General features: G+C 40.0%; 1 protein-coding gene across 1 annotated transcript; it reads right to left on the minus strand.

The window, feature by feature from the left end:
• Positions 1-598: 598 nt before the first annotated feature.
• Positions 599-25,237, minus strand: LOC117256855 (3'-5' exoribonuclease HELZ2-like). The gene is made up of 20 exons (XM_033626582.2): positions 25,101-25,237; positions 21,582-23,197; positions 18,332-18,515; positions 17,541-17,648; positions 15,199-15,713; positions 14,455-15,093; positions 12,759-13,557; positions 12,525-12,600; positions 8,978-12,359; positions 8,714-8,799; positions 8,450-8,575; positions 8,213-8,368; positions 7,986-8,130; positions 7,774-7,905; positions 7,092-7,284; positions 6,562-6,708; positions 4,077-4,286; positions 3,765-3,921; positions 2,147-2,314; positions 599-2,055 (listed from the first exon to the last, which is right to left on the minus strand). Exons 2-20 carry the CDS (start codon positions 22,931-22,933, stop codon positions 1,943-1,945), a joined length of 8,688 nt encoding a protein of 2,895 aa, XP_033482473.2. The 5' UTR covers positions 22,934-23,197; positions 25,101-25,237; the 3' UTR covers positions 599-1,942.
• Between the last annotated feature and the right edge of the window lie 827 nt (positions 25,238-26,064).

Here is a 26,064-nt window from a genome sequence, read left to right on the forward strand (position 1 = left end):
TTTGTAAGGGACTGTTGACCATTTCTATTAATTCTCAAAAGGTAAAAAAATACATTTAGCACCAAAGCTGTGTAACAAATGGTATCAACCCAAAAATTGCTGCAAAAACATATAAGACATAACTGAGCATGGGAATGGACATCATATACTTCCATCACAATGGTTTAAGTCCCTATAAACTCTAAACTTTTAATAGGTGCCTAACCAAAACACACACACACACACACACACACACACACACACAGACTTATAACAGAATTATGACTAGAAAATTTTGACACACTGAGCTACATCTCACATTTATGTTCCCAGCTTTCAGATTTGAACCACATCTATGTGGCATATACTGTTGACCCACCCAGCCATAAAAAAGACAAAAATGGGACGATGATGATGGGTCATTAGTCTGAAACATTTGAACAGAAATCCATTCCTTCTCTCAGCAAACTTATTAGGCCTTGGCAGGGGTTAAATGTTATCAGTGCTAAAACATGTGCGTGACTTTTAAAACACATCCATGCTTTATCCATATCACCTGCTGGGCTCTGTAAAGAACAGGCATGAATCGTAAGACAAAAGCAACTCAGTTTTAATCTCATACTTTCACCAAATCATTTATTCTGATTCTACTGACAAATTCCATAAATTCCATTTAACAAGGCAAAGACAAGAAAAGTGAACCATAAATAAATCAGTTTGAATGTTTTTGTACATTTACTTAAACACGAAAATCTCTTATTAACATTTCTGTAGCCAAAGCTAATCCCTGAACATCCAAATGTATGAAAAACAATATTATGAAGAGTCAAACACAAAATAAAAAGTACTGTGGTGGCAAAATTACAGTAAATGAACAGTTTAAGTTAAAGTCTTCACACGTCATCTGTCTTTCTGAGTTTTTTTAAGCATTCATGAATGGACTCACACACAGATACAACCACATGAACAATCAGTCAGTGAGTGAGGGCCGGTGTCCTCTCACCCTGCTATCTGTATATTTCCCACAACACAAAAGTCAAAATATATGGCGCTCAGGTGGTTTGACATCCCTAAGACACAACATCTCTTGAGGCTAGCAAGGACACTTATTGTGTTAACCTCCCTTTAACCCTATTCCCATCAGGCCTCTGTTGTATTTCTCACTGCTGTCACAGTAGGGGTAAACTGAGCAATATACATCATACATCATAGCAAGTACCCTTATATAAAAACATGCATTACACGCTAAAGACAAAAATAAGGTCAAATACCATATTTTCCATCACAGTACAGACTAGGCTCACTGAATGATGAGGCAGTTAAAGTGTTAAGGCCAGCTGTCCAGCTGTGATGAAAACAAATGCAGGCTCATTCATCAGTTATCAGGAATGCCTCACTGGGGGTGATTTCATATGGTGCTAAATACAGTAGAACACATTTCAACTCAACCTAAAAATGAATTTAAAGAATCAAACAAAATGAGCTAAACTCTGCCTGCTGCCCATTGTTAAGGTTAGCCTTATATCATAAAGTTTTTATTACAGCTTACAACTTTTCTCAAATGCAATATCTTAAATTGTAGTAACAAATATGAAAAAAGCATAAAAAAATAGACTATTCAATCACTGAACCTGAAAGTTAAAATTAAGATTAAATGAACACACCTAACAACAACATTCTAGATACAGGTGATATTGAAGTTGTAGGACTTCCTATTTACAGCTGTATACATATGAAAGAGAAAGGGGTATGTAAATAAGGGCACAATAAAAAAACTGTCAAATATCAAAAACCCCAAATATGCTATAAAACTGTAAAAAAGATAACATAAAAATTTACGGCAGCATCATGGAAAAATTAAAATATATACATAATTCATGAAGTCATGCTGCTGAAGAAGTGTAGGAGCTCTGGTTGGCTGCTTGTAGAAATCAAGTCTCTTAAAAAGTATAGATGAGATCAGCTATGTGGCAGAATACACTGAAATCTTGTCAGCATCAGTCACTGCTTTGTGAAGCTTGTAGTGGTCCAGGAGCTTTCCCCAAGATCTACTGCAGCTCAGCAACTCTTGGTTCCCTTGGAGAGGACACAAACATTTGCGTTATGAAGCCACATGGCAGCTTTAAGCATTACGCATAGAAATAAGAGCTGAGCTGGAGCATCTTACCAATGATGCACAGTCCCTCCTTGGCCCTGGTGATGCCCACATTTATCTGGTTGGGATCGCCAACAAAGCCCACATGTTTGGACAGCCAAGGTCCATCTGGTTCTTTCTCGATCTCTTCACTTGGCAAAGAGCACACTGTAGATATGATGACGTATTGCCATTCACTTCCTGTGAGACAAAATGTTGTGTGTCACATTATGAGCATTCATTAAATAACAGAGGTTGTTGTTTGGTTTCTCTTGAAATACATGATTGAGTCACTGGATTGTAATTTACATGTCTAGAAAGCTGTTAGTATTATGAACCTAGGATTGCCACCTCAAAGTTGTATACATCCTCCAACCACTCAAGTTGAAGTTACCGTTTACATCCGTGTCAGTCCAGACCCATATGTAGCCATGACAGTAGAAAATGTTTCCAGTATGTTGTTGCAAAGAAGATACAAATTCTAAAACATGGATACTTCACACATATCTTCAACCTGGCAGCACAGAAAATCTATACAATCAGAACAGTTTCAAGGTGGGCACACAAGATGAGTATCACCAATTCAGTATCTGACCAAATGTTCTTCTACTACTTCTTCTGTTCCTGAGATATGATGCTGAATAATGGCCAGAAAAGGGTTTTTGCAGATTATGATGTCACAGTGAAGCTGACCTTTGACCTTTTAGATATGGAATGTCATCACTTTTCATTTTATCCTATTAGAAATCTGTGTGAAAGTGTGTCATAATTAGCATAAGAATTCTTGAGTTATGGCCAAAAACATGTTTTGTGAGGTCATAGTGACCTTTGATCATCAATTATATCAATCAATTGCGCCGAAGTTTAGCATATTCCCTTAAGGCCCTCTTGAGACATCACATTCATGAGAATGAGATGGATGCAACATCACAGTCACCTTGATCTTTTACCACCAACTTCTAATCAATTCATCTGTTGAGTCCAAGTGGACGCTGGACCCAAGCTTAAAAAAATTCCCTCAAGGTGTTCCTGAGATATTGCGTTCCTGAGAATGGGACGGACCAGGTCACAGTGACCTTGACCTTTGACCACAAAATTCTAATCAGTTCATCCTTGAGTCCAAGAGGTTGCCTGTGCCAAAGTTGAAGAAAATCTCTCGAGGTGTTCTTGAGTCGGGTTAGCTCACCTGGTAGAGCAGGCGCCACATGTGCAAAGGCTTTGCCCCTGCCGCAGCGGCTGGGGCTCAATTCCAACCTTCAGCCATTTGCTGCATGTCATCCCCCCCTCTTTCCCCCATTCACACTAACAACTGTCCTGTCAATGAAAAGCAAAAAAGCCCTAAAAAATATCTTTAAAAATTCCTGATGCACGGACGGATAAACACCCCAAAAACAGCTGTGGAGACTTAAAAATTAGACTATGTCAACTCAACAAGTACACTTGAAATGTTACTCAAGTATTTCCATTCTGAGACTCACTCAGCAGATATAATACTTTTAATTCACTCCATTCTCTACTTTACATAGCATGATTTAGAATTCAAAGTGAAAGATTTATTCATAAAATATAAAACCACGCAGCAGGACAGGAAGCAGGTACTTTTATTTCAGTAAAGGATTTGGTTTGAGGAAGCAGAGAGGTACATGTTTACCTTGGCTTTTGGTGATTGTGGTGATGGTGATTTCACCCATATTCCTCTCCCTCAGCTTGTCTCTGATTTCTGACACTTGGGCATTATAGGGCGACAGAATCGCAATGCTTTTTTGTTTGATTTTGGCATTCTGCACCAGCTTTTCGGCAATGTCAATCTGCAAAAGCACAAAACCAAAACCAGAGATTGAAAGCAATAATAAATAATGCCAATGATAATGATCATGTTAATGACTCTATAGTAGTTTTTCTCTTGCATTTAAATATCACAGTTAAATATCAACAAGGAAACCAAGGATGTCCAGTACAGTACCACTTTGTCTCGCTCCTCCTGGTTTGCCTTGGAGTTCTCGTTGCCCTTGGCTGTGTTGACGACCAAACTGACAGTTTTTCCTCTGATGTCCCCAAAAACGATTGGCATTTTCTTGTTCTCAACACGGAGGACGCTGCTCGGCTGCTCCACCCCAGTTTTCAGTTTTCCCTCATAATATTCTTTTGAAGGGAATTCACATATGTCCCTATGCTATAAAGACATATAATTGATTATTGTTGGTAACAATTTAAAATATTAAACTCAAACATGTGGCAATACACAACCCCATTCTCATTCCCAGGGAGTCAAATATGGCAGCCTAACCAGTGGCCTTCAGCTTCTGTTACCAATGCACAAGGCACCTTACAGTGTCTGCTTGAGATACACCGGTCTTTCAGCTAACTCTAATGTAATCCAGTCCTTGGCAATAAAGTAATCGGAAGAGTAAGAAAGTCTGAATAGATAGAAAGAAGGGGTGGTGGTTGTAGTGTAATGTACTGATTTACTGAAGACATATACTGTACCTTTTAGTTGACCTTTAAAAGATATGTGTTGAAGCAATATAATCTGTGCAACTGACAAATTACACACTGGTTTAATATTTCATGTATTCTTATGACACACACACACACTCATTGAGCACTTAAGCATTGTGGTGGAGAAGTACCTAGGACTCACTGTGAATCATTTCTAAAAATAGCATGAGGATGGGTTCAGAAAACACTAGTGGAAAATTAGGGGAATTACAGCTTGTCCTGAGAATGACCCTAGTAAGAGGAGGCGGTCTTAGATTGTCTAGGAAAAACATTACTCAGCAGAAATATGACACCATTATGGTGGAGAAAAAGTGACTCAGCAGAGGTGGGATATCGTTACGATCAGAGCCAAGTGGGAAGGATTAAGGAAAAGAGATGACTCAGCAGAAATTCTACGATAAAAGAGTGAGCGCAAACAAAGAAATTCCAGCCTTGCTCCGGAGCTTGACTCATTTGGGTTGTGATGTGTTTGTTGCCTGCGAGCACATTAAACTCAGTTGCATCTGATTCTACCTGTCTCCAGTGATTTTTTGACCTCTGAGTATTTGAGTTTTTGATATCTAATGGAAGATAAAGAAAGTCCGTTTGAGAGGAGAAGAGCGAGGTCGCGAGCTTTCTGGCACGGCTCGGGACCTTGACTTTTTTGCTTCGACATGGTGGATGGGTCAAATACATGCACGTGACTTTTTTTTAACCATGTCACATAGTAAGTCATCTCATGGGGTTGGGTAATCATGGGTTACAAGTAATGCACATGAGTAAAAAAGTAAATTTTTTAGGGAAGAAGTACTTTCATGTTCCTTTTTCTTAACTGTACTTATACTGTTTACTCTTAGTATGTTTTTGGCCCAGAAGTCTACTTTTTACTTCACTACATTTGCTATTTATACCTTTGGTTACAACTAGTCTGCTCGAAAACGCACAAGGAGCACCTCTACTGCAGATAGCAAGTTGCAGCTGCCTGGAAGAAAAAGAAGTACCACCCGTCTTTAACCACCATGAGACAATGACAGGGCAAAACCCAAACCAAGACCCAGTTTCCAGAGACAACATGATGAGGTGCTTGCTGTGCTTCCCGAGGGACACTGACATCTCTGCTTTTCCAAAAACTTCAAACCTCCAATAGCACATTTAAGTAAGTTGCACACACTGTAGGTGAAAATGTGGTTACCTAGCTAACATTAGCTTTTTTTCATGTGTGATATTAATCTTGATGATATGGTAATAAAGAGACTGGTATAGAGGAAAGAGATGTAAAAAGGGTGGGAGATCATTCTTATCTTAATTGTATAGGCTCTCCTTATTTGTTTGAGTAACTGATTTATGTATCAAAACAATTGCACTGGCAAGGGAAAGTAACTTGTACATTGTGTAATTTATTAACTAGGTACTTTTTTTTACTTTTACTCAAGTAGGATTCTTAAGTGCTAACTGACACTTTTACTTTAGTTACTTTTTTGGGTAGTAAATGGACTTTTACTTGAGTACAGATTTTCAGTACTCCACCCACCACTGGTCATCACGTGACATAGGTGTCAAATGACATACTCGTTAAGTTACTGTAACAAATGTAGTTATTATAACCTAAACCATGATCATTTTTCTAAACATAACCAAGTAATTTTATTACTTAAACCCCAAGTACTTTTGGTGGCAAAACCTATGTCTCCTATGAAGACAGAAGTTTATTTTGAAAGACACTGTAGTGTGTAACAAGTGGAAATTTGACATGGAAACTGACACGGCCAAAAGTTACAATAGAGGGATACCTAAACCATCATTGTTTGAAGTGTAGGGCCACTGACCAAGCTGCTGTATTTGCTGAGTTGTAAGTGACATGTTGCAATAAAATATTGTTACAGTAAATACATATATACATAAATCAATAAAACACTGTATAATATATATAATACACGATACATATGTATATATAGTGTATTTGTTCTCACCATCCTGTACTGAGTGTCCAGCATCACTGCCCTGTTCTTGTGTATTGTATAGTAGCGTTCAAACAGAGACTTGGCCATCCCCAGCTTCCTCACACGCTCATTCTTCACGATTGGTCGTAACTGTTTGTGGTCACCGATCAAAACAATCTGAAAGGGATATTGTGAGACATTAGAGTGAATAACTAGTGTAATGATGCAACCAGTGCCCCGGTCCTGTCATATGAACACAAGTGGACAGTGTTAAATACAACTGTAAACAAACAATCACAACATACATTATTGTATGTTTGCTAGTAGTTTGCTAGTAGTTGTTATGATATTATTCACAACTGCCAAACGTAGACCCCCATGTTCCAGTAGCCTACGTAATGTGAAATAATATCAATACATGTTTGGATTAGGCTTTCAGGGCAGTGTATTCATAAAGCAAGGAACAAAGAAAGCAAAATTCAGCATTAGCACACAGACACATTCAGGACAGTGTTAACGGAAAGCACAAGCAATGTACCATGGATAAATGAAAAGCCAACCTTTTCTGGTTTGTTGCAGACTAATGGAATCAGGGCCTGGGGTTCAGTGGCCATTGCACACTCATCAATGAGGATCTGACGTGCGCTGACTGTCTTAGTCAAACTTGGGGTAGAAGACTGTGTACATGTGCACAGTATGATGTCATGCCGTTCAAGCTCATGTGTCCGAGCATTTCTGAGAAGTATTTTGTATCTGGGAGGAAAAACAATCCATTAAGTTTGTGCTGCAAATAAAGTCTTACAGTTATTTACTTACTCCTTTCTACTCTTTCTCACTTTTTAAAAAAAGGTTTTTGGTATGCACACATTAAAAAGATACACAGAAAATGACAATGAAACTAACAACCTCAAGACCTTAGGGTAGGATATAGCCCCATTTTGGACTGTTTCATCATACTGACTCAAAGTGACTACGAGTTCCTTCTAATGTACTTTTGATCATTATTCTTTAACATGGAACAAGGTTATGATTGGGTCCTGAGGATGATCTTGTCACATTATTATCACTATTTCAAGACATAGAAATATCCAATCTAGCCCTGTTAAGGAGTTTCTTGTCACTGTGTAGGACACAGTCCCATAGAAAAGCTCAGGGAAGCAACTCTGCACTGCTCTTTAATGGAGTTGTGGAAGCTAACCAGATGTGCATTTGCCAAACCAACTAGTCTTCATCTGAACTTACTCTTTCACTTCTTCAGCAGTCAGCTCTTCTCCTTTTCTCTCATGGGCAAGTTTAATGCGTTGATCAAAATCTTTTATTTGACCTGAAAAAGGGTTGGTGTCCTGTCGCATGCGGTGATGCAGAGTGATGCTCCTAAAACCATGTAAAATATGTCAGTATTAGCCAGCAAAGATATTTCTTAAGACTGTCATCAACTGGTGTAGTAACAATACCTGAGCTCTGGCTTGGCACGCTCTTGGCGGAGTGACCTCTGGGAAAACCGAAGAGTGCAGTCTGGATAAGGGTAATCAAGCATCTCCACTTGTTGGCTGTAGACTCTGAGGGGCCTTAGTCTGTCTCCAAACCTCAACAAGTACTCTGTGTTACAACAGTAGAACATTGGTTATAACAACAGGAAGAAATGCAGCTGAAATTTCATCAGAGAAACAAAGTAACTTGCCTGCAACAACATCAACAGACTTGTTGGATGGGCCACAGTAGAGAATAACTTGTTTCTTGTTCTCGTCCTTTGGGTCAACACATTTCCTTTGGTTCTTAGAGTTCAGCTCAAAGAAACAGTACACTATATACACACCTACTACTGTCTTTCCAGTTCCTAAGAGACAAATGGGAAAAATGGCTTAAGCCTTTGCAGAAAATATGAAGCAACACGGTGAATATAAGTTCCAGCTCTTACCAGGTGGTCCCTGTATAAGTGTGAAGGTATTATTTAGAGCTTTCTCCACAGCAAGGTGCTGACTCAGGTTAAACTGTGGCAGTATATTTGGTAGCTCTTTCCTCATACTGTGCCACATTGGTTTTACTGCAAGGACAAAATGACAAGTTGTTTTTTGCAAGAAAAAGACAATGCGTCTTCCATGTACTCAATTTTAGGTGTGACTCACATGGATACAAATACTTGAAATCTATGCAACTATTTACTGCTGAGTAATGGACATACCCTCTCTTGAAATGTGTTTTCCAAGTGCTATAGACGTGACAAGATCACATGCTGATGTAATGCTGACCACAGCATTTTCTTTCCGGCTACAGAAAGAAAAGATAAAACTGTATGTCAACAGTTGAATCAAAGGCTGAAAATGAAATTGTCTAACAATATGTCAGGTTAATGCCAATGCAACAAAAACGAGACAAAAAATATGAAAAGTCAAACTGTAATAAATATTACATTGGTACAGTCAAAGTGAACTACATTTGAACTTACATGTCGGGCAGGAGCTTTGGAATTATTTCAACTGTGAAACAGGTGTTTTTCTCAAAGACACAATCAGGTATGGTCTCCATTGCCAGGTGATTGACATAGAATTGCACTTTACTTCCTTCATTTGGAGGGTTCTTTTGTTCTTCTACTTTTCTTGTGACACCATGGGCTACCCATGTGAACTCTCGTGGGTCCACCAGTGCAGAATGTTCAGGGGTTGAAGTCAACTTCAAACCTCTTTTCCGTATGCACAGTAAGCACTTTGAAAGGTTACATTCAATGGCCCATCGACTGATCCATGCCAGGGGTAAGAAGAAGCTTCCTGTAAGTATGCCTGCCTGCTCTTGTTTGAAGTTTACCACCAGGTTCTCAATAACAATGCTGTCACTTTCATCCACTGCAGTGGAAGCAGATTCCATCTCACACAATGGTTTCCAGATCCGTTTATACTCCTCAGTGTCACTATAGAAAATCCTTGATGGATCTTCTGCAGATCTGGAGAAGCATGTGATAGGACTGTGGACATGGTGCACACAGATCTCAAACTTTGGTTTAATGCGCACCAACTGAACAGCAGGCATGTGATAACCTCTTTTCACCTCTGTAGTCATTTGGATCTGAAGAGTGTCACCTCTCTGCAACTGAAGCTCGATGTCAACCTCATGCTCCGTTTGTTCCCTCTCATCCTCAAAGGTCTTGGAATGAGGCACTTCAGGTGATTGTGGCAGGATGTTTTGTTTTTCCAGTTGCTTTATATCAGCGTTCATTGTGAGAGACTTCACATGATCCCAATTTTCTTTGTCAATTGCCTCAATAGTGGCTTTCCATATTGCCAATGGAAGCTCAACGCAGGGACTGAAGTCTGGCATTTTCAGTTCTTGGTGGATTTGCATGTTATCAACTGCATAGATCCGCCTTTTCCATGTAAGAATGATGCAATCATTTGCTTCATCATAAATTGGTTGGTCAAACAATTGTAAATCTTTGTACATAATCAATACACTCTCTGCAAACATGTTCTTGTTAAAAGGAAAGGCCACTGCAAAACTGTCTGTCTTGGGACTGACAACAAAGGCTAGCTTTGAAGCACTTTGTTTTCTCATGCTCACTGCGTAGGAGATCTGCTCAGCCTTTTGTTCATACTCTTTGGCACCCTTGAGTTTCTCCTCAAATTGACTGCACAAAGTCGCAATCTCTGATGATGTGTATTGGACATCCTTGTCACATATGATGGAGTGCAAAAGTCTCTGCAAGATGAGGTCCATGTACCGCCGTATTGGTGAGGACGCTTGTGTATAAGATCTTACATTCAGAGAATAATGCCCATCATGTGCTTTGGTATAGAACTTGGAACAGATGATTTCAGCTTTACTACAACACCTTCTGAACTGATCAACAACTGGCTTGAGCTGAGGGTGGATGTCATCTGCAGCAATCAGGTCCACCATTTTGTCTATGTCATCTGCTCTTGCAGCTGACTGGATGTCTTCCCACACTTCTGTGAGTATGCGGAAGTTCTCACAGTTTGGGGCTTGTTCATCAACATCAACTTTGTGCCGCACATGAAAAGACAGTGGTATCAATTCTCCGCAGTTCTCCTTGAATTCGTCTATCTTTTCAGGATCTGGTTTTGCTTGACAGCGAAGGGGTGTGCAACGCCTGGTTTTCTCTGAACAAATCAAAGTCTCAGATGCAAGTGTATTGAATAACACACTCAGCTCTTCAATCATCAGATTGGCTTTGCGCTCTCCGGGCAATCTTTCATCATCAGGTTGAGAATAAGCCCAATCCACAAGTCTTATTTTCCTTTGAGCTTTTGCAAAACAATAAGCCACTGTGACGCAGTCTTCTACAGAGTGAAATTTAGGTGTCTCTCTGTATCTTTCAGAGATCATTACCTCTGCCTCTTCATAAGACAACTGCCGCTTTGACTTGATCAATGACAGCTGGAATTTGGGTTTCCCAATGATCTCATGTGTTTTCTTGTTTACTGTGAACACCAATGAAACCACCCTGCGAACTTCACCAGTCAGAAGACTGAAGTGCCCAGTGCTCAAGTCTTGGGGGAACATATGGATGGGATTTTGCTTACTGCAGTAGTATGTAGCACCAAGTTGTTTTGCAGCCTCATCTAATGGACCACCTAGACTCACAAAGCTTGCCACATCTGCAATATGGACTCCCAACTCGTACTGGTCTCCACTTTCCCTGACACTGATGGCGTCATCCAAGTCTTCTGCTCCTTTTGGATCAACAGTGAAAGTCATCATGTCAGTTATGTCCTGTCTGTGTGCCCTGTCTTCATCTTTGTAGGAGACACTCTCGTATGTGCATGTATTTGGTGAAACTTTGAATTCTTCATTCAGGAGCCTCAGTCCATCAACCAAAGAACTTCCAATTGGAAGAATATCTATGACATTCCCCAATGGAATAAAACAATGTTCTTTCCAGCCAATCACTTGCACCACAAATGCGTTGTTTTGTTTGAAGTTTTCATCAAGACGCTCGTATGCTGCAATCGTCCAATGTCCATTGATTTGCTCCCATATTGGAAGGAAGTTACGTCTCTTCTTGCTGATATGTATGCATACTTTGGGTGCAGATTTTGTGATGGGCATCATTGTCCTTTTGACAAATTTGCTTTCAGAATTCTGTCTTGGTTTGCTGTGATCCTCATCCTCAAGCAGGCACACAAGTACACGGGCTGATTCAGCTTGTTTAGTGATGCTGACCACTTTTGTGGTTTGTAAGACCACTTCGTCTCCAGTGAAGACCTTGCCCAGGTTTGCTCTTCCCTTGATGTTAATACGTCTGGCAGGGTTATGAAATGGTATGACATAACCTCTGTTATATGACTCCCTGACCAACCTTCCTTGACTGTACATTTCTGGTTGTTTTTTACACCACTCCAAAAGGTCTGTATCAGCTTCACTGATATTGTACACTGATCTTGACTTGTGGTGGTCAAAGTCTTCAACTTTCAATCTGTCTTCATCTGAACTATATTCTGCTTTCTGTTCATATTCATCTTTTAACTCTTGAAGAATTGCATCACTGAGAGTGTTGCTCTCATCCACATGTTCAGACTTTTGAAACCTTGCAGTTTCCATTACATCTTTTTCGAAGAAATCTTTGGTGAAATGTTGTGGTGCAACACTGTTGTTGTTGATGCAATGGTCTATGTAGCTCTTCCAGACTGCAGAGCATTTCCCAAAGCAAGAGAGTGCAGCAGCATCTCCAACCACAACCACACTGGACTGAGCCCTAGTCATCGCAGTGTTTAACACTCGGGCATCATTGAACAGCTCCAGACCAGGCAGGTGAGACGTTTTCAGGCTGTCACGTGTTTGTACGGCTGTCATTATGACTGCCCTGAACTGTTTGCCTGTTAACACATGAAGAACATGTTTATAATATAAAATGACTATAATATATGTGAAAGATAAGATAAATAAAATGTTTGAATAGTCAGGTGTGCAGTTTAGCAGTCCCTTATATCTAGCATAATGGGATAGTCATGCAGGAGTTCTTCAAGCTAAATCAAAATTACCTTGCACATTTGCAAGATTCTCAACATGGACTGCAGCAAGGTCTCTTCTTGAAAGGGCTGCCCTAATTTGCCGAACCTACAATCATAAGAAACAAGTAAGATATTTAAACTATTTTAACTCGGACCATATATAACAATAACAATGCAAATACATTCATGCAGAAATCTTCACTGTATCAATGATGTAGTTAATGTCTCTTTTCAGTCAGTGACAACTAAAAACTTTTGTTTTACCTGGGATCCCTCTGATAGAACACAGATTGAGCTTTGGTCCTTGGTCCCCCAGGTCAATGGCCAGTGTTTGAGAATTTCTTTCACTTCTTCAACCACTTTGGCAACCTCTTCTTTGTTATACCAAGACATAGACACAGTGTCCAAGAGACACTCTCCCCTAACATGGTGAAACTTTAGGGCACGGCCATTTTCAGGAGCCGGAATATTTCCAGTAGCTTGGATGACATCATTCTTACCAACATAGAAATGGGTGGACACAAACTCCACAATTTCTTTGGTTGAGCGGTAGTTTTCACTGAAGATGATTCTGCTGTTCCGGGCAGCTTCGCACTTTTGACCTTGATAGTAGTGGAACAAGCGATTAAGGAGTGTGTGATTTGAACGGTGATGATCATCAACTGAGAAAAGCTTGGGTCCCATCTGCATGTGATCTCCAGCCAAAACAGCTCTGGTGTTTGGCCCAGCAAGAGCAAGAGCCATCAAGGCTTCACATTCCAGCATCTGAGAGGCTTCATCGATCAGTATGTGGGTGAAGTATCCCTCTGGGAGCTTTAACTCGTGAAAATTTCTCGCCATTGTCGTGGTGGTTATGACTATTTTGTGGTGATCTAGGGCAGCTTTTGTAGGTGGTAGAAAATACTGCCCATCTTCTGAAAGCAAACAGTACTTCAAGGTAATCTCATCTGTGGCAAACAAAGCATTCCCTTGTTTGTTTGCTTTTATTCGTATTGGCCTTGATCCATCATTTTTCTTGTTGATGAATGGATGCAAGTGGTCTCTGACGTACAGATCTGCAGAACTGAAAGAAAACAAAAATGTCAAGGACAAAAGTACCTTTTGGTATTGTTGTATTTAAACTTATTTACAACAGTCCAGCTTACGGCCCAGACACACAAAAAAAATATAAAAAAAACAGTGGTGACAAAGGCCTTCCATCACCTCACGTTACCTGTGTCTAGGCCAAAAAGTTGCACCTGAACAAACCACAAAGACTACAGCCAATGGCCAATTAGCATGTACATTCTGCACCTGCATGAGAGGAAATAACTCTCCACACCAGTGGGCGGTGGTAGTCTGTATTGATCATTCAAAAAAGGAACCGGAAGACCAAAAGGGTAGATTCAAGACGCTAGTTAGCCATTTAGCAACAACATAACCTGATGTTGAAATAACAGGATATTTACTATGCGCCAATGAACAATAACACAAACAATTATGAGCTGTTTCTGCTAAAGAGCTCAATGGCTAAAAAAAAAAAAATCATACCTAATAACCTAATAAGTTTGTTTCTATCTCACTCCCTCTTGACTATGGCTCTTTGTTGGCTGTCCCCACTTCCATTTCTCTTCTCATACGCTGACCTGAACTACCAATCAGAGTGATTTCTCTCATGGATAGCCTCCACCATCTCAGACACTGATTCAACATGTTGAATTGGCCAGAAAAAAAGCCAAGAAGGGCTGACATGGGCAGAGCTGATACAGGTCGACTAATGCCGACTTCGCGGGACGCGTGAAAAAAACTAGGGTGATAGATGCTCACCGATGGCCTGACCAATGGCCAACCGTCATCTTTGTGTGTTGGGGCCCTTTGAGCAAGGAGCTTAATCTAGATTAACACTTTCATGTAGGGAGCACATGTTCATTTGAATCAAACAATCAATGTCATTTAACACATTTTCAAAAATATGTATTACCTGTTGGTGTGGGTGCAAATTAGCACTTTATTGTGAGGCTGCTTACAAAGCTCTCTGGCTGCTGTAGCAAGAGTGAATGTTTTCCCAGTTCCAAATGGTCCATAGATGAGGAGGGGTGCCACACATTTCTGGAGAGTTGAATTCCCTGTGATAAAGTCAATTGCTGACTGTTGCTTTGTATTCAGCTTCTCATAGCGTATGGTATTCACAGGAACGCCACATTTCTTAAGGTCTGGTAGTACTTGTTTTGTATCAGGGAGGAGGTCTATGGCCTTGTGCATGCTGCAGAAGTTGTGGCGATTCAGCTGAAACTGCACCTCCATTTGATATGACTCATTATTTCTGAGTTGAAGACCAGAGCAACATTTTTCAGACAGTTGCAAATACATTTTGTTGTCACTTATTTTGTCTCGCAAAATGATTGCTTCATAGACCTTGGAGTTTTGACCACTGGAGGAAAGAGGTGCGATCAGGCCTGAGTGGATGCTTCGTTTTAGAGCCAGTCCCTCTGGGGTGTCTGGTGTGAGATTACAAGGAATCGAGACAGCACAGAACAGTTCTCCCCGAGGTGCAATCATCAGGCCAAACTTTGGACTGTTCAGCTTATCCATTGTTGTAATTTCTCCACAAACATTTAGTCTGAAGTAAATAAGAAAAAAAAAGCTTAGGTTTTGTAAATATGCACAAAATCCAAACATCATAAAAGCAAAGATAAGATGGAGGAAAGACAGATAAGCATATTACCTTGAAACAATCTGGTCCTCTGCCCGTTCCTCATTGTACAGGAACTGGTGCATTCTTTCTCTGTAGTTCTCATTATTCAGAGGTGTTTGGCTGTTGTGGGAGGATTTATACAGAAAACTAATCTGAGGAGGCTTGTATTCCTTCAACAGCTCCTCCTGTTCTTCTGTTCTGGATATACAGGGGATGATAACCCTGTTCCCTCGATGCCAACGCTCAGCACTTTGAAAAGTGGCTCCATAGTTCTCAGCTGTTTGTTCATTATCATCCAGTGACTGCTGGCCCACTCTTACTTTGAGTTTCTTCAAGAGCACTGGTCTCATGTCAAAATCTAACACTAACCACTGGTCATAAAGGCCTGGGTTGATGGATGTGAAAGACACGGTGATGTCATAAGTCATGTCTTCACTGAGGAAGTGTTCCCCTGAGGAGTAGATGCAGGGCAAAGAACCGATGTCACCAAGGCTGAATGAAGCTCCTGGTTCTTGCTTAAGCAGCGCCACATGCACAAGCTGTCTCTGTTTGTATAGGAAAATGGCAATTAAACACACTGTACAGGCTGTTTTAAGGCACAGTTTGTACATTTTCCTATTAAAAGTAATGCACCAAAATTCGCATATATCCCTCATAATGATGAGTCAGTAATTCGTGCAAAACCCTTATTATTTTGGAAAGCTACGAATGCGTGACCAATGTGCTGACGAGAGCAAAGAAGAAAGCAGCCCCGAGCGGTCCAGTTAGAAGGCAGGCTGGGGCAGTGGATGAGTCACAAAAACACCCTGGGACTTGAACCTGGAGAAGGGTTCGCGGCTAAGTAAGCTGTTAGCCTGGGGCTTAGAAAGCTTTCAAACTGACACTTAAGCTTTATGCCAAAACACACCGGCAGCGTATTTTTCCCCAACTCACTCTCTGCTTATAAATACCAGCTCCCATAGCAGCTCTTTTTGACTGCTCCTATGTCAGCTTGACTCCTCTTCTCATCATTGATGTTGTTACGGCCGCGGCTCTTTCCACCTTCATTGTGTGTATGTGTGTTTATTTAAGACTAATTTTTCCCTCTGTCTGCGGAGCTGCCTGCACCTCCACTGGACTCAGAAACTCCACCCCGTTTTGATTGGTGTGGCCTCTGCTGCTTCTGACCGCCCAGCCCACAGCTCACCTGGGTCCCTGATTGGTGCAGCATGAGTGCAGTGGGCTAATCCCAGTCACCCTATCAAGACCAAGCATCTATAAGCGCCCTGCCAGCCTGTCAGTCCGGATGGCTGACTGTTGGTGGCAGCTGGCCTCTTTGTCTGAGAACTTTGTGTTGTGTTTGACAGCCAACTTGTAGCATTTGTAGCTTGTTTTAAGCTTTTTGGTAGATCTTGTGAACCTTTCAAGTGTGGCCAGGTTGTTAGACATTGTTAAACCATTTTGACTGATTCCACACATTTTCACCCTCACACAGATAATTTGTATTAGAGACACTAGGTGCAGGGGTGCTGTTTTGTTGTTTGTTTTTAAAAACCAGATTAGATAATCAGAATTTGTTTTCCTTTTATTTTTGATTAGTTAGATCATAGGTTAAGCTCCTAGTGAGTCCTCTTTTTTTTATATTTGGTTTTTGAGTTAAACAGCACCCACCGGCCCTCTTCCTTGGTTTGTTCTCAGTTTATTGTTAACTAGTTTTCCTTCATTTAAGTTACATTAAAACTGCTTTACCTTTTAACATCTGGGTTTTTGTGTTGCTTCCCTTTCCCCTGTGAGCTGGGTTGTAACAGATGTATACAGAGATTTTGGTAGGTGTTGCTGTGTCTTGTGTGTGACGAAGAATGGATGAAGAGAGACTTTTTGCTGAGGTTGAGAAATGTCCCGGGCTATATGACCCACAATCACGTCATAATGAAGATAGATATAACCTGTTGAGTCGTAGCTCTGGAGATTGGCTCTTCAGGTAAGAAATCAACTTAAATTAGGGGCTCTGCACACATGATTTTAAGATAAATTTTTATGGTGGAGGAAGTACAGATCTGTCAGTAAAAGTAGCAGTAACTTTGCATGGTTGTCTGTTGATTAGCTGCAGAGCAATGTGTCCAGTGTGCTAGGGGTGGTACTTGACGCGTGTGACATGACACGCTGCGCTGCAACAGCGCCAGTCTGTTTTCAGCTTTAGACTAGCTTACCTTGCTCTGAAGCAGTGTTCGCCTCAAGTTTGCAGAGTTATCAACTAAACTTGGGTTAAAGATGCCAGTGTGAAACAGAGCTAATGGAATTTGCAGCACATTTTTGTTGCGAGCAGCTGGACCTTTTGGCATTTGGATACAGAAAAAGTAATCAACTTCCATGCCTTACTGTAAAAAACTTACCTCTGTTTCAACTTGGAAGTTCCATTTCAGTGTTGTATTGATCTGTTCACACGTCACAGTTAAATCTTCATCACAAGAGATGCTGACATCATCAACTTGTTCTGATATCTGTTAATTTGAAATAATTAAGTAAAATACTGTGATTCAGGATGGTGAGGAACTGAAGAATAAATTAAATCAGCAGTGAATTAGTAATAAAATAAACATTGTTAGAAGTCACAAACTTGTGTAATTATTCGTTATATCTAATTGATATGTGTTTGTGATAACTGTACGTGATAAAAAGCCAATTTGGGCTCAAAATGTTGTCGTTTTTCTAACTGTGATAAGAGGAGATTCTAAAGTTTTGCAAAGATCAGTGTCTCTGGTCAGCTAATATGTAGCCTACCCGCAATGCACTAGGTCCAAAGTCATTCAGGCATCTTTATCTCTACTGTAGTTTATCATATGGAGCAAAATCACAAAAACACCAGCAACAGAATGACTTGTGGACTTGCTCACTAAGCACTTGATGGAAACACATTCTTATTATTTTCCCATTTTATTTCTATGTTGTGCAAACGTTTATTGTCTTTTTTGTGTCTGTCTGACAGCACTTCAGTTTCTTCTCTAGGAGAGTGTTAAAGTTCGCTATGACCTTGAGAAAGACTGTGTATGCGATTAAGGCTGGATTCTTTTTGAGAACACGGTGTGCCTCTCAGTTGACTGAACCACTGGAACATCCTGCTAAACAAACACCCTTAAACAGAATTAGATAATAATGAGACAAAATATTTGAGCCCTGTACTCACAATGTGTACTTCATTACTGCTGTTTTTGTATTCCTCCAAGAGCCTTTCATTGTAGCACATGAGACCCTGGGCTCCGATGTTATGTCTGATCTCTTTCTCCTCTGCAGCACGCATCAACCACTCCTGCAGTTCTTCCACAGAATGAGCTTTTGGGCACTTGTTGCCATACTCACACGTTTGTGGTCTAGGATGGAATAGTAATTTCAAAAGTACAATACAAAGAATATGTCAGTCAAACCTCCATGTTGGATCAGTAAAAAAAAAAAAAGACATCTAAATATTTCTCAAATTAATTGGCTTTAATAATTGAATGAATTGTTTTTCATGTTTTTGCTTTAACTTACAGTTATGTAAGTTATGACATAAATGTTGATTGCACAGTGTAATGGCTATAGAATAATGACACCATCTGCGTTTAGACTAATTCCCTATAAGCCTCGCTTTCACTATGCAGATCTGTCAGCCACCGGGTTAACCCCATGAAAATGAAGGCTTGATTTATGTCACAAAGGAAGTGCGTCAACTATCAAAACAGTAAGAGAATTGCATTTTTTCTTTACCTGATAGCTTTCGGTAGCTATCCCCAGTTTAATAAAAAAAAACTCTTTCCAAGATTAAAGTCATGAATAGTCAAGGTAAAAACTCAGATATTCTTCAAGGTTGGGTCAACTTCACCACACCAGAGACAACACTGCAGTTGCACTTTATTTTAATAAGACATAAAATAAGCCATACTTTGTATCAAATTAGACCAACAATGTATTTAGTAATGTAAGATATTTATTGGTATTTATTAGGTTAACATAGTCTTTGTCACACTGCACTTAACCCCACACTAAGGAAGCTGTTATCCTTGGGCTAAGAAAGTTTTCACATTGTCACAAAGCTGGCATATTTCAAAGCGGCTAACTTTGACTTTAGCCATAGGCTTTCTGGCCTTGCAGGGTGAGCTTTAAGTTTGCTAAGTTGCCAATGTGCAATGGAGCTAAAGGCATTTGCATTCCACTTTGGTTGTCCAATCACACAGCTTCTTCATCACATCATCAGTATACACATGCTATATGTTTACGCTGTAACCACAACCGGAGGTACCTAGTAAGCTAGCTAACTTAAAATAACAATAACAGCAACATCTCCTCTGTTTGCTGCTACTGGAAAAACTTAAACAATAGACATCTTCTTTTCAGTCTCTCCTGTCTCCACAGTTCTCTCTCTTATATGTGATTTCATTATTATTCTTAAAAAACAGAGAGAAAATCAGAGAATTTCTGATTTTTTTTAATCAAATGTATGACTACATAATTGTAGAGAATTGTGAATTTGTTTTTTTTTTAAATAAATTTGCCACTTTAATATCAGAGAATATCTAAATCTTTATCTTGTAAATTTGCAACTTTAATTTAAAAATTCTATGCCTTTTTTGGGCTCTTTAATAAGCCCAATAATCAAATCACAATACAGAAAAAAAGTGAAGAGGTGTGATGAGTTTAATGTTGTCCAGCAGAAGGCAGCATAGACTTGCCAATACGTAATGCAAAGCACTTAAGTTTTCATGAGGTGAGCTTATTCTTTTAGAGATGGAGAAACATTGTCCATGCTAAATGAGAAACAATTCATTCAGTTATCAAAGACATAAAGCTACACAATCCTTCCAACATATGTTTTTCATTTTCTTATGACAAATACATTTAACAGTGTGTATTATGTTTGACTTAATTTCGTGTTTGATTTGTTTTCACGTATGCACTTTAAATCATCCATACATCACCATTCTGATTTCTGTTGTGTATTCCAGTGTTGGACAACAGTGTCCATAAACACCACTCACAAAAACCAGAAGAACTTGGTATGCATGCTGGTATCTTTTACATAATTTCATTGTCAAGCTTGTAAAAAACACACTTTTGTTTTAAAGTATGGTGAATTAATCTGTAGCTAAAAACAGTCCCCAACAAATGCACTATTTCCTCCTGTTTGAGATCTGTTTGTACAAAAAAGGAAAAAATACAGTGCCCAGCTGTTACAGGAAATTACTGAGAATTTCTCAGAAATTAAAGTATATATTCATAACACATATATATAGTATATATTTAGATTTAAGTCGTCAGAAAGAATTATTGGGCTTGGAGCACAGAGACTGGGGAAGTATTGATATACAAACTAACACACTGTTGGTGTTGGCCTTTTCATGGGATTTGTTGATGGTAACAAAACAGAATATCACTAGCCTTGTCCTTTAAACAGGATGAAACCGAAAAAGTGGGAGAGTCCCAATTAAAGGTCCAGTGTGTTGGATATAGGGTGATATATAGGCAGAAATATAATACAATAAGTGTATTTACTTGAGTGTCAAAAGAATGAAAAGATTGTAACTGTGTGGAATGGATATGTGTATGGTGGTGGGTATACGTCAGTGGTATTGATGTTGTCTTTGTAACTTGTGAAGTTGCCTGTGTAATACATGTCTATTCTCGTGGCTGTGCGGAATGTGAAAATAATTCTCCTGAAAAGGACAATAAACCTATCTATCTATCTATCTATCTATCTATCTATCTATCTACTTTAGTGTGTAATCATCTGAAAATAAGAAGAGTTTTCGTTACCTCAGAACGACCCATTTATACATGGGAGCAGGTCTTCTTATTGAGATCCCCATGTTGCCCCACTATGTTTCTATAGTAGCCCAGAATGGACAAACCAAACACTGGCTCAGGGTCATTTGTGTTTTTGCATGTGCCGCTGTAGTTAGCAAGACACAATTTTTTTTTTTAATGTGAAATCAACGGGTCCGTTTGTTTTGGAGAGGAATAGACCTCTGTGGATCTTAAGTCATAAGAGAAAAAGGTGAGCACAAATTAGCAGGTGCTAGGCTAGCACTCTGTGTCCAACATGTCAAACAGGAGAGGAGAAAACCTGATATGTAACATGAAACTTTTTACCAGTGTAAATTGTTTTGTTTCTGTGGATAATTCAGCTCCCAGTCAAATCCTGGGAAGGGAAGTCTAACCAGGAAACGTTTCATCTGGTTGCAAATATGTAATTCTCACCACTAGATGCCACTAAATCCCCCTAAATCATACACACTGGACCTTTAAACTATATGCAATTGTGGCAATGAAAGGCATTTTTGGTAAAACACATAGGTTAAGTTCTGGGTGTTTGAAGATTGCCCCCCATATTGGGGCCTAAAGCAACTGCATTAATCTACAGTATGGTTGTAAAACACATACAGGGCAGGAGTGTGGTTTACCTGTCACACAGCCAAAACTGAGATTGGTGGTTGTGTGGAGGCTGTCGTCCTCTCCACTTGGTGGTGGTGTCCTCAGAGAGTAACTGGGCATGCTCCAAAGAGGTGCAGTGCTTGTAGAAGCTCTCTGGGGATGGAAGGACCAGGAGGCAAACTTTGCAGTACATGGTGGCCTGTCTGGGCTCTGTCTGCTCCTGTCGGCTCAGCTGAAGGAGATGGGACCGAACAGAGAGCCCGCTGTGCTCCGCTTTCCACACAGCCATCTCCACCTCGCTCTGTGCAGACTGGCAGTGTCCGGCCTGATGCCAGCAGGGCTTGCCTTCCCTGACATGACTGCAGTACTTAAACTGACAGTTGGGGCGAAGAGGACGTACCTGGCTGTAGATGTGCTTCCGACTATTCTCTGACAGGTGATGAACTAAGACTGGGTCCCAGATGTGCGCTGCATCTCCTGAGCAAGTGGAATTCCACCTTTTGGTTGTTAGTTTTTGTGGACGATCGTGATAGCACTCTTTGCAGAACTCGATAAATTCACCTGAACACTGTTGAAGTATGCTTTTGGCTGCACTTTCTGGTGTTGGAGAATTAGGCTCAGACTCAGTTACAAGTCTGATTAAGTCATCTTTACTGATTCCGTTGTCTTTAACATAGTTCCATACAGTAGCCTCTTCATAGCTTCTAGCATAAGTGCATCCCTGTCCGTGTTGAGTACATCCAGAGCCCTCAATAAAGTAGTTACACACTTGGTAAAAAACATTTCGACCGAAGAATCCACCTGTAGGCCGATCACAGACAGGCCTCCATTGGTTAGAGGCTTTGTCTTTGGCTAAAAGGAGATTTCTACTACACTTGTGACTTAGTGACTGAACTTTGTATGTTATTTCTTTCTCTTTGATAGAGCACAGATCACACACAGCCTTCAAATCTAGAGTTGGCAAGAGGTCACCCAGAGGTTCAGAGTTATCAGGCGGATCAGATCCTTTCTCAGACTGAGCTATGAGGTTACAGAGTAACACATGGTCTAATCTGTGATGCTTTTCAAATGTCCAAATGGCAGCTTCCTCATCACTTCTGGCAAAGGTGCACCGGTTCCTGTGGTGTGTGCAACCAGAGCCCTCCACAAAGAAGTAACACGACACATACTGACTTGGGTTTGGAAACGTGGGCCGCCTAGAAACAGGCCTCCATTTGCCGCCAACTTTGGTCTTGCAGAGCAGGAGATTTCGCGCACACTGGTGGCTGACTGGTTTTAACGTATACGTAATTTCTTTCTCCTTGACGGAACATTGAGCGCATGCAAGTTTGAGGTCGTATGTTGACAAAAGAGGAGCCAGTTTGGATTCTCTACCTGGCATTGTGATGCATTCATAATGCTAAAGTCAACACCTGGATGCAAAATGTGTACTGACCCTGCATTTGTAGGAATATCCTCAGAGTTTAAGCAATTTCAGTTTTCAGGTATGTTTTCAGGTGGCAGCCAGTCACAACAGGCCCATATTTAGTTACAAGTCCGACTGACTAAGGCACTCGCCGAATGAACTCTAACAGAATTAGGTTGGATTAACTTGTCATTATCTACAGCGGACTAAAGGCCAAAGTCCAACTCTGCTTGAATGTGTCTGAAAAAGAAAACAGTAAAGATGATGCATGATAAGAAGTTTGCTCAATATATTCAACTCAGAAAGCCATTAAAGGAATACTTCATTTACAAAACAATCATTTATGTTTCTGTTTGTCATGCCGTGTTACTTTGAATTCATAAAGAAAACCCTGTTTTTCTCATACAGTTCAAAATCTAAAAAATGAGCTATGCTTTCTAGCTCCCGTTCAGAGAGAGCTGAAGGCAAGGAAATCCAATGTATTGGGAAGCATTGAGGATATGACTGAATACATGAGACTGGGAGTATACTGTTAGAGTTGTGTGAGAGCTTGTAAACAGATGTTTTGATATAGTTTTGCTATTGATAATAAACAATGTTTGGCATTTTGGATTCTTTTTTCATGGATTCAAGGTAACTAGATGAATAATTGATATATAGAGTCATTCATATTTTTGGCAAATATTTTGTACCACTTTTTGTTTGTAAAATTCAAGGTCTAGACACCCAGGACCAGATGTGGTCCGAACGATCCAGCGCATTCTGATCAGAATGCGCTCTACATACAGTTACACCTTAGATCAAAATTTTTCCTTCTCCTGATATCAAGGTTCAGATCACATGGTAAAGCCAGGTGGAAATGGGGTCTGTGTGAATGCAGAACTGTTTCTGCTTATTAAAAAACAAGGACTACGGCTGCATTTCATTCGTCGCTCAACATTCTGCCTCCTGACCCACAATGTGTTGCAGTAATGTTGGATGTGCACAGCGCCTTTCTATTCTTCTGGCCACTCAAATTGCTTCAATGCTACATGTCACATTCACTCATTCAAATACGCATTCATAGTCAGGTGGCAGAGGCTACCATACAAGGTGCCACCTGCTTGTCAAGTCAAACATTCACACGCATTCACACACTGATGGCACAGAAAATGAATACATAAATTAAATCATTAATAAAATTAAAAGTCGATAAATTCACTTATACTCTTACATGCTTTTAAGTTTCACTGGTACTGTTATATCTGTAAAGATTCACTAGTTAGCAGAACATCTTATTGAGAGCTTAATATTTTACCGAAAAGAGACATAGAACTAATTGCAGTTGTATTTACTTTGACTAGGGATCAGCAACCTTTACCATCAAAAAGAGACATTTTTAGCCTTTTTTTTTTAAATTTGTCTAGAGCCACAATACTTGTGCTTTATAATAAAGGTAACACAGCCTATTAGATCTAAATTAGCCTATGAGTATTAAGAGTTCTAAGTTCATTCACATGTTTGAGCACAAGGTGACTACTCTGCTGCAGTGGGCTAAAACTGTATAAAGAAAGGTGCGTTTCTTTTAAACCCCCGCTCCTCCCCCACCCGCCGTCCCTCTGCTCTCCAAGTGGTCTCTCTGCGACCTTTGCTGTTACGTAATACCACGGGCCGAGGGGGGGAAGTAACTCGCAGCTCAGTTTTCACAGAAAAACCCTGAAGAACCGTCTGCTGCGTGGAGCTTACATCTTAAACCCACTGGGTGGCGCGGTTGGCCATTTTCTTAACACAACACTAGGCGTAAACAAGGGCAGCGATACGCACTCACAGGATGAACCACGGAGTGATATTAAAACGGGGGTTTAAACAGTAGAATCCCGTTTAGGCTATACCAAAACAGATGCCCCACAATTCAACACCAATCAAAACTTTTTTAAAAAAAATCAACCATTTCCTTTCTTATACAAAATGAATTCTGCACCCATGTTGCCAACTCTCAGTCAGTTTATCTAATTATTCCCACAATCTTGCAACAACTAGTCTAGGCTACTTCTACAACTCCTAATAGGCCTACGTTTAATAATAATAAGCTAAAATGAGCAATTATCGTCACAAAAACAACAACAACAACAACAACAACAATAACAGAAATCATTATAACTACCGTCCAATGGGCTGATCCTCTCACAGGTTGTAATATCGCGGAGACTGAGGTCCTCCTTGTTATTGGAAACTAACGTGAGAGCTAATCAACAGCAACGGCATCGCTTAGACTCACCGCACTGTGCCTGAACCGCTCTCTTTAAAGATAACCGGGACAGCCTGTCTGACTTAAGTTTCGTTTCCCATACTATGCGTCACCATCATCAGGTCAAACTGATAGGCATGCGCTCTATACCGTTATCTCTCTTCCTCATTTCAACGATACTGCGTTGTAAAGCTACATCCACCACTTCATGTGAAACATTCAAGATGTCCCTGTACTACAGGAGTCATTTATTATTGACACATATTGTTATCAAGCCCTGATTAAATGAATTATATTTCATCAGTGGGGAAAAACAACATCTTGACATTCGGGTCGAGACTGCACGTTTTCATACATTTGTTTCAACTTGTTTCATTTTCTTGATACTAATGCAGTGATCTTAGAAATGTAAGTTTCTACTGGAAAAGTTAAATCTGTAAGCCAGGCCAGTAGTTAGGAAATTTTTGGATTGTTTATTCATTTAACCTTGAGGACTACTTCAAACAAATATTGGTCACAGAACTGAAATAGTATGAAGAGTATATGGTTGTCAATTGTCAATTTTCCAGTCATACCCATCTATTCATCCATCCAAAGTTTTAATTTAAGTCTGTTATAAACAGACCAGCTGAACATGTTCTTGCCTGACAGTTTTTCTGATCACTGAGATAATGCTGATTTGACATAAAGTAAAAAATAAATAAATAAATTAAAGTAGCTTTGCAATTAGCATACTACTGTTGCCAGCTTCATTTCTCCAGAGATAGCTTCAATAGTGAAGCTTTATTATTATTATTGTTATATACACCGGTATGCATAAATATTTAATTAAATACACCATTTTGAAAAATGGCAATGTTCCCTTTACCCTCACCAAAAT

The sequence above is a fragment of the Epinephelus lanceolatus genome, chromosome 1, assembly GCF_041903045.1.
Source record: "Epinephelus lanceolatus isolate andai-2023 chromosome 1, ASM4190304v1, whole genome shotgun sequence".
Taxonomy (NCBI): Eukaryota; Metazoa; Chordata; class Actinopteri; order Perciformes; family Serranidae; genus Epinephelus; species Epinephelus lanceolatus.

What these genes read in the sequence shown, in the direction of transcription:
- LOC117256855 (XM_033626582.2), bottom strand. Translation starts at nt 22,933, where the DNA reads ATGCCAGGTAGAGAATCCAAACTGGCTCCTCTTTTGTCAACATACGAC. An exon ending in AAAACACATTTCAAGAGAGG is followed by an intron (nt 8,576 to 8,713) that starts GTATGTCCATTA and finishes TTGTCCTTGCAG; the next exon opens with TAAAACCAATGTGGCACAGT. An exon ending in CGTGCCAAGCCAGAGCTCAG is followed by an intron (nt 7,906 to 7,985) that starts GTATTGTTACTA and finishes ACATGGTTTTAG; the next exon opens with GAGCATCACTCTGCATCACC.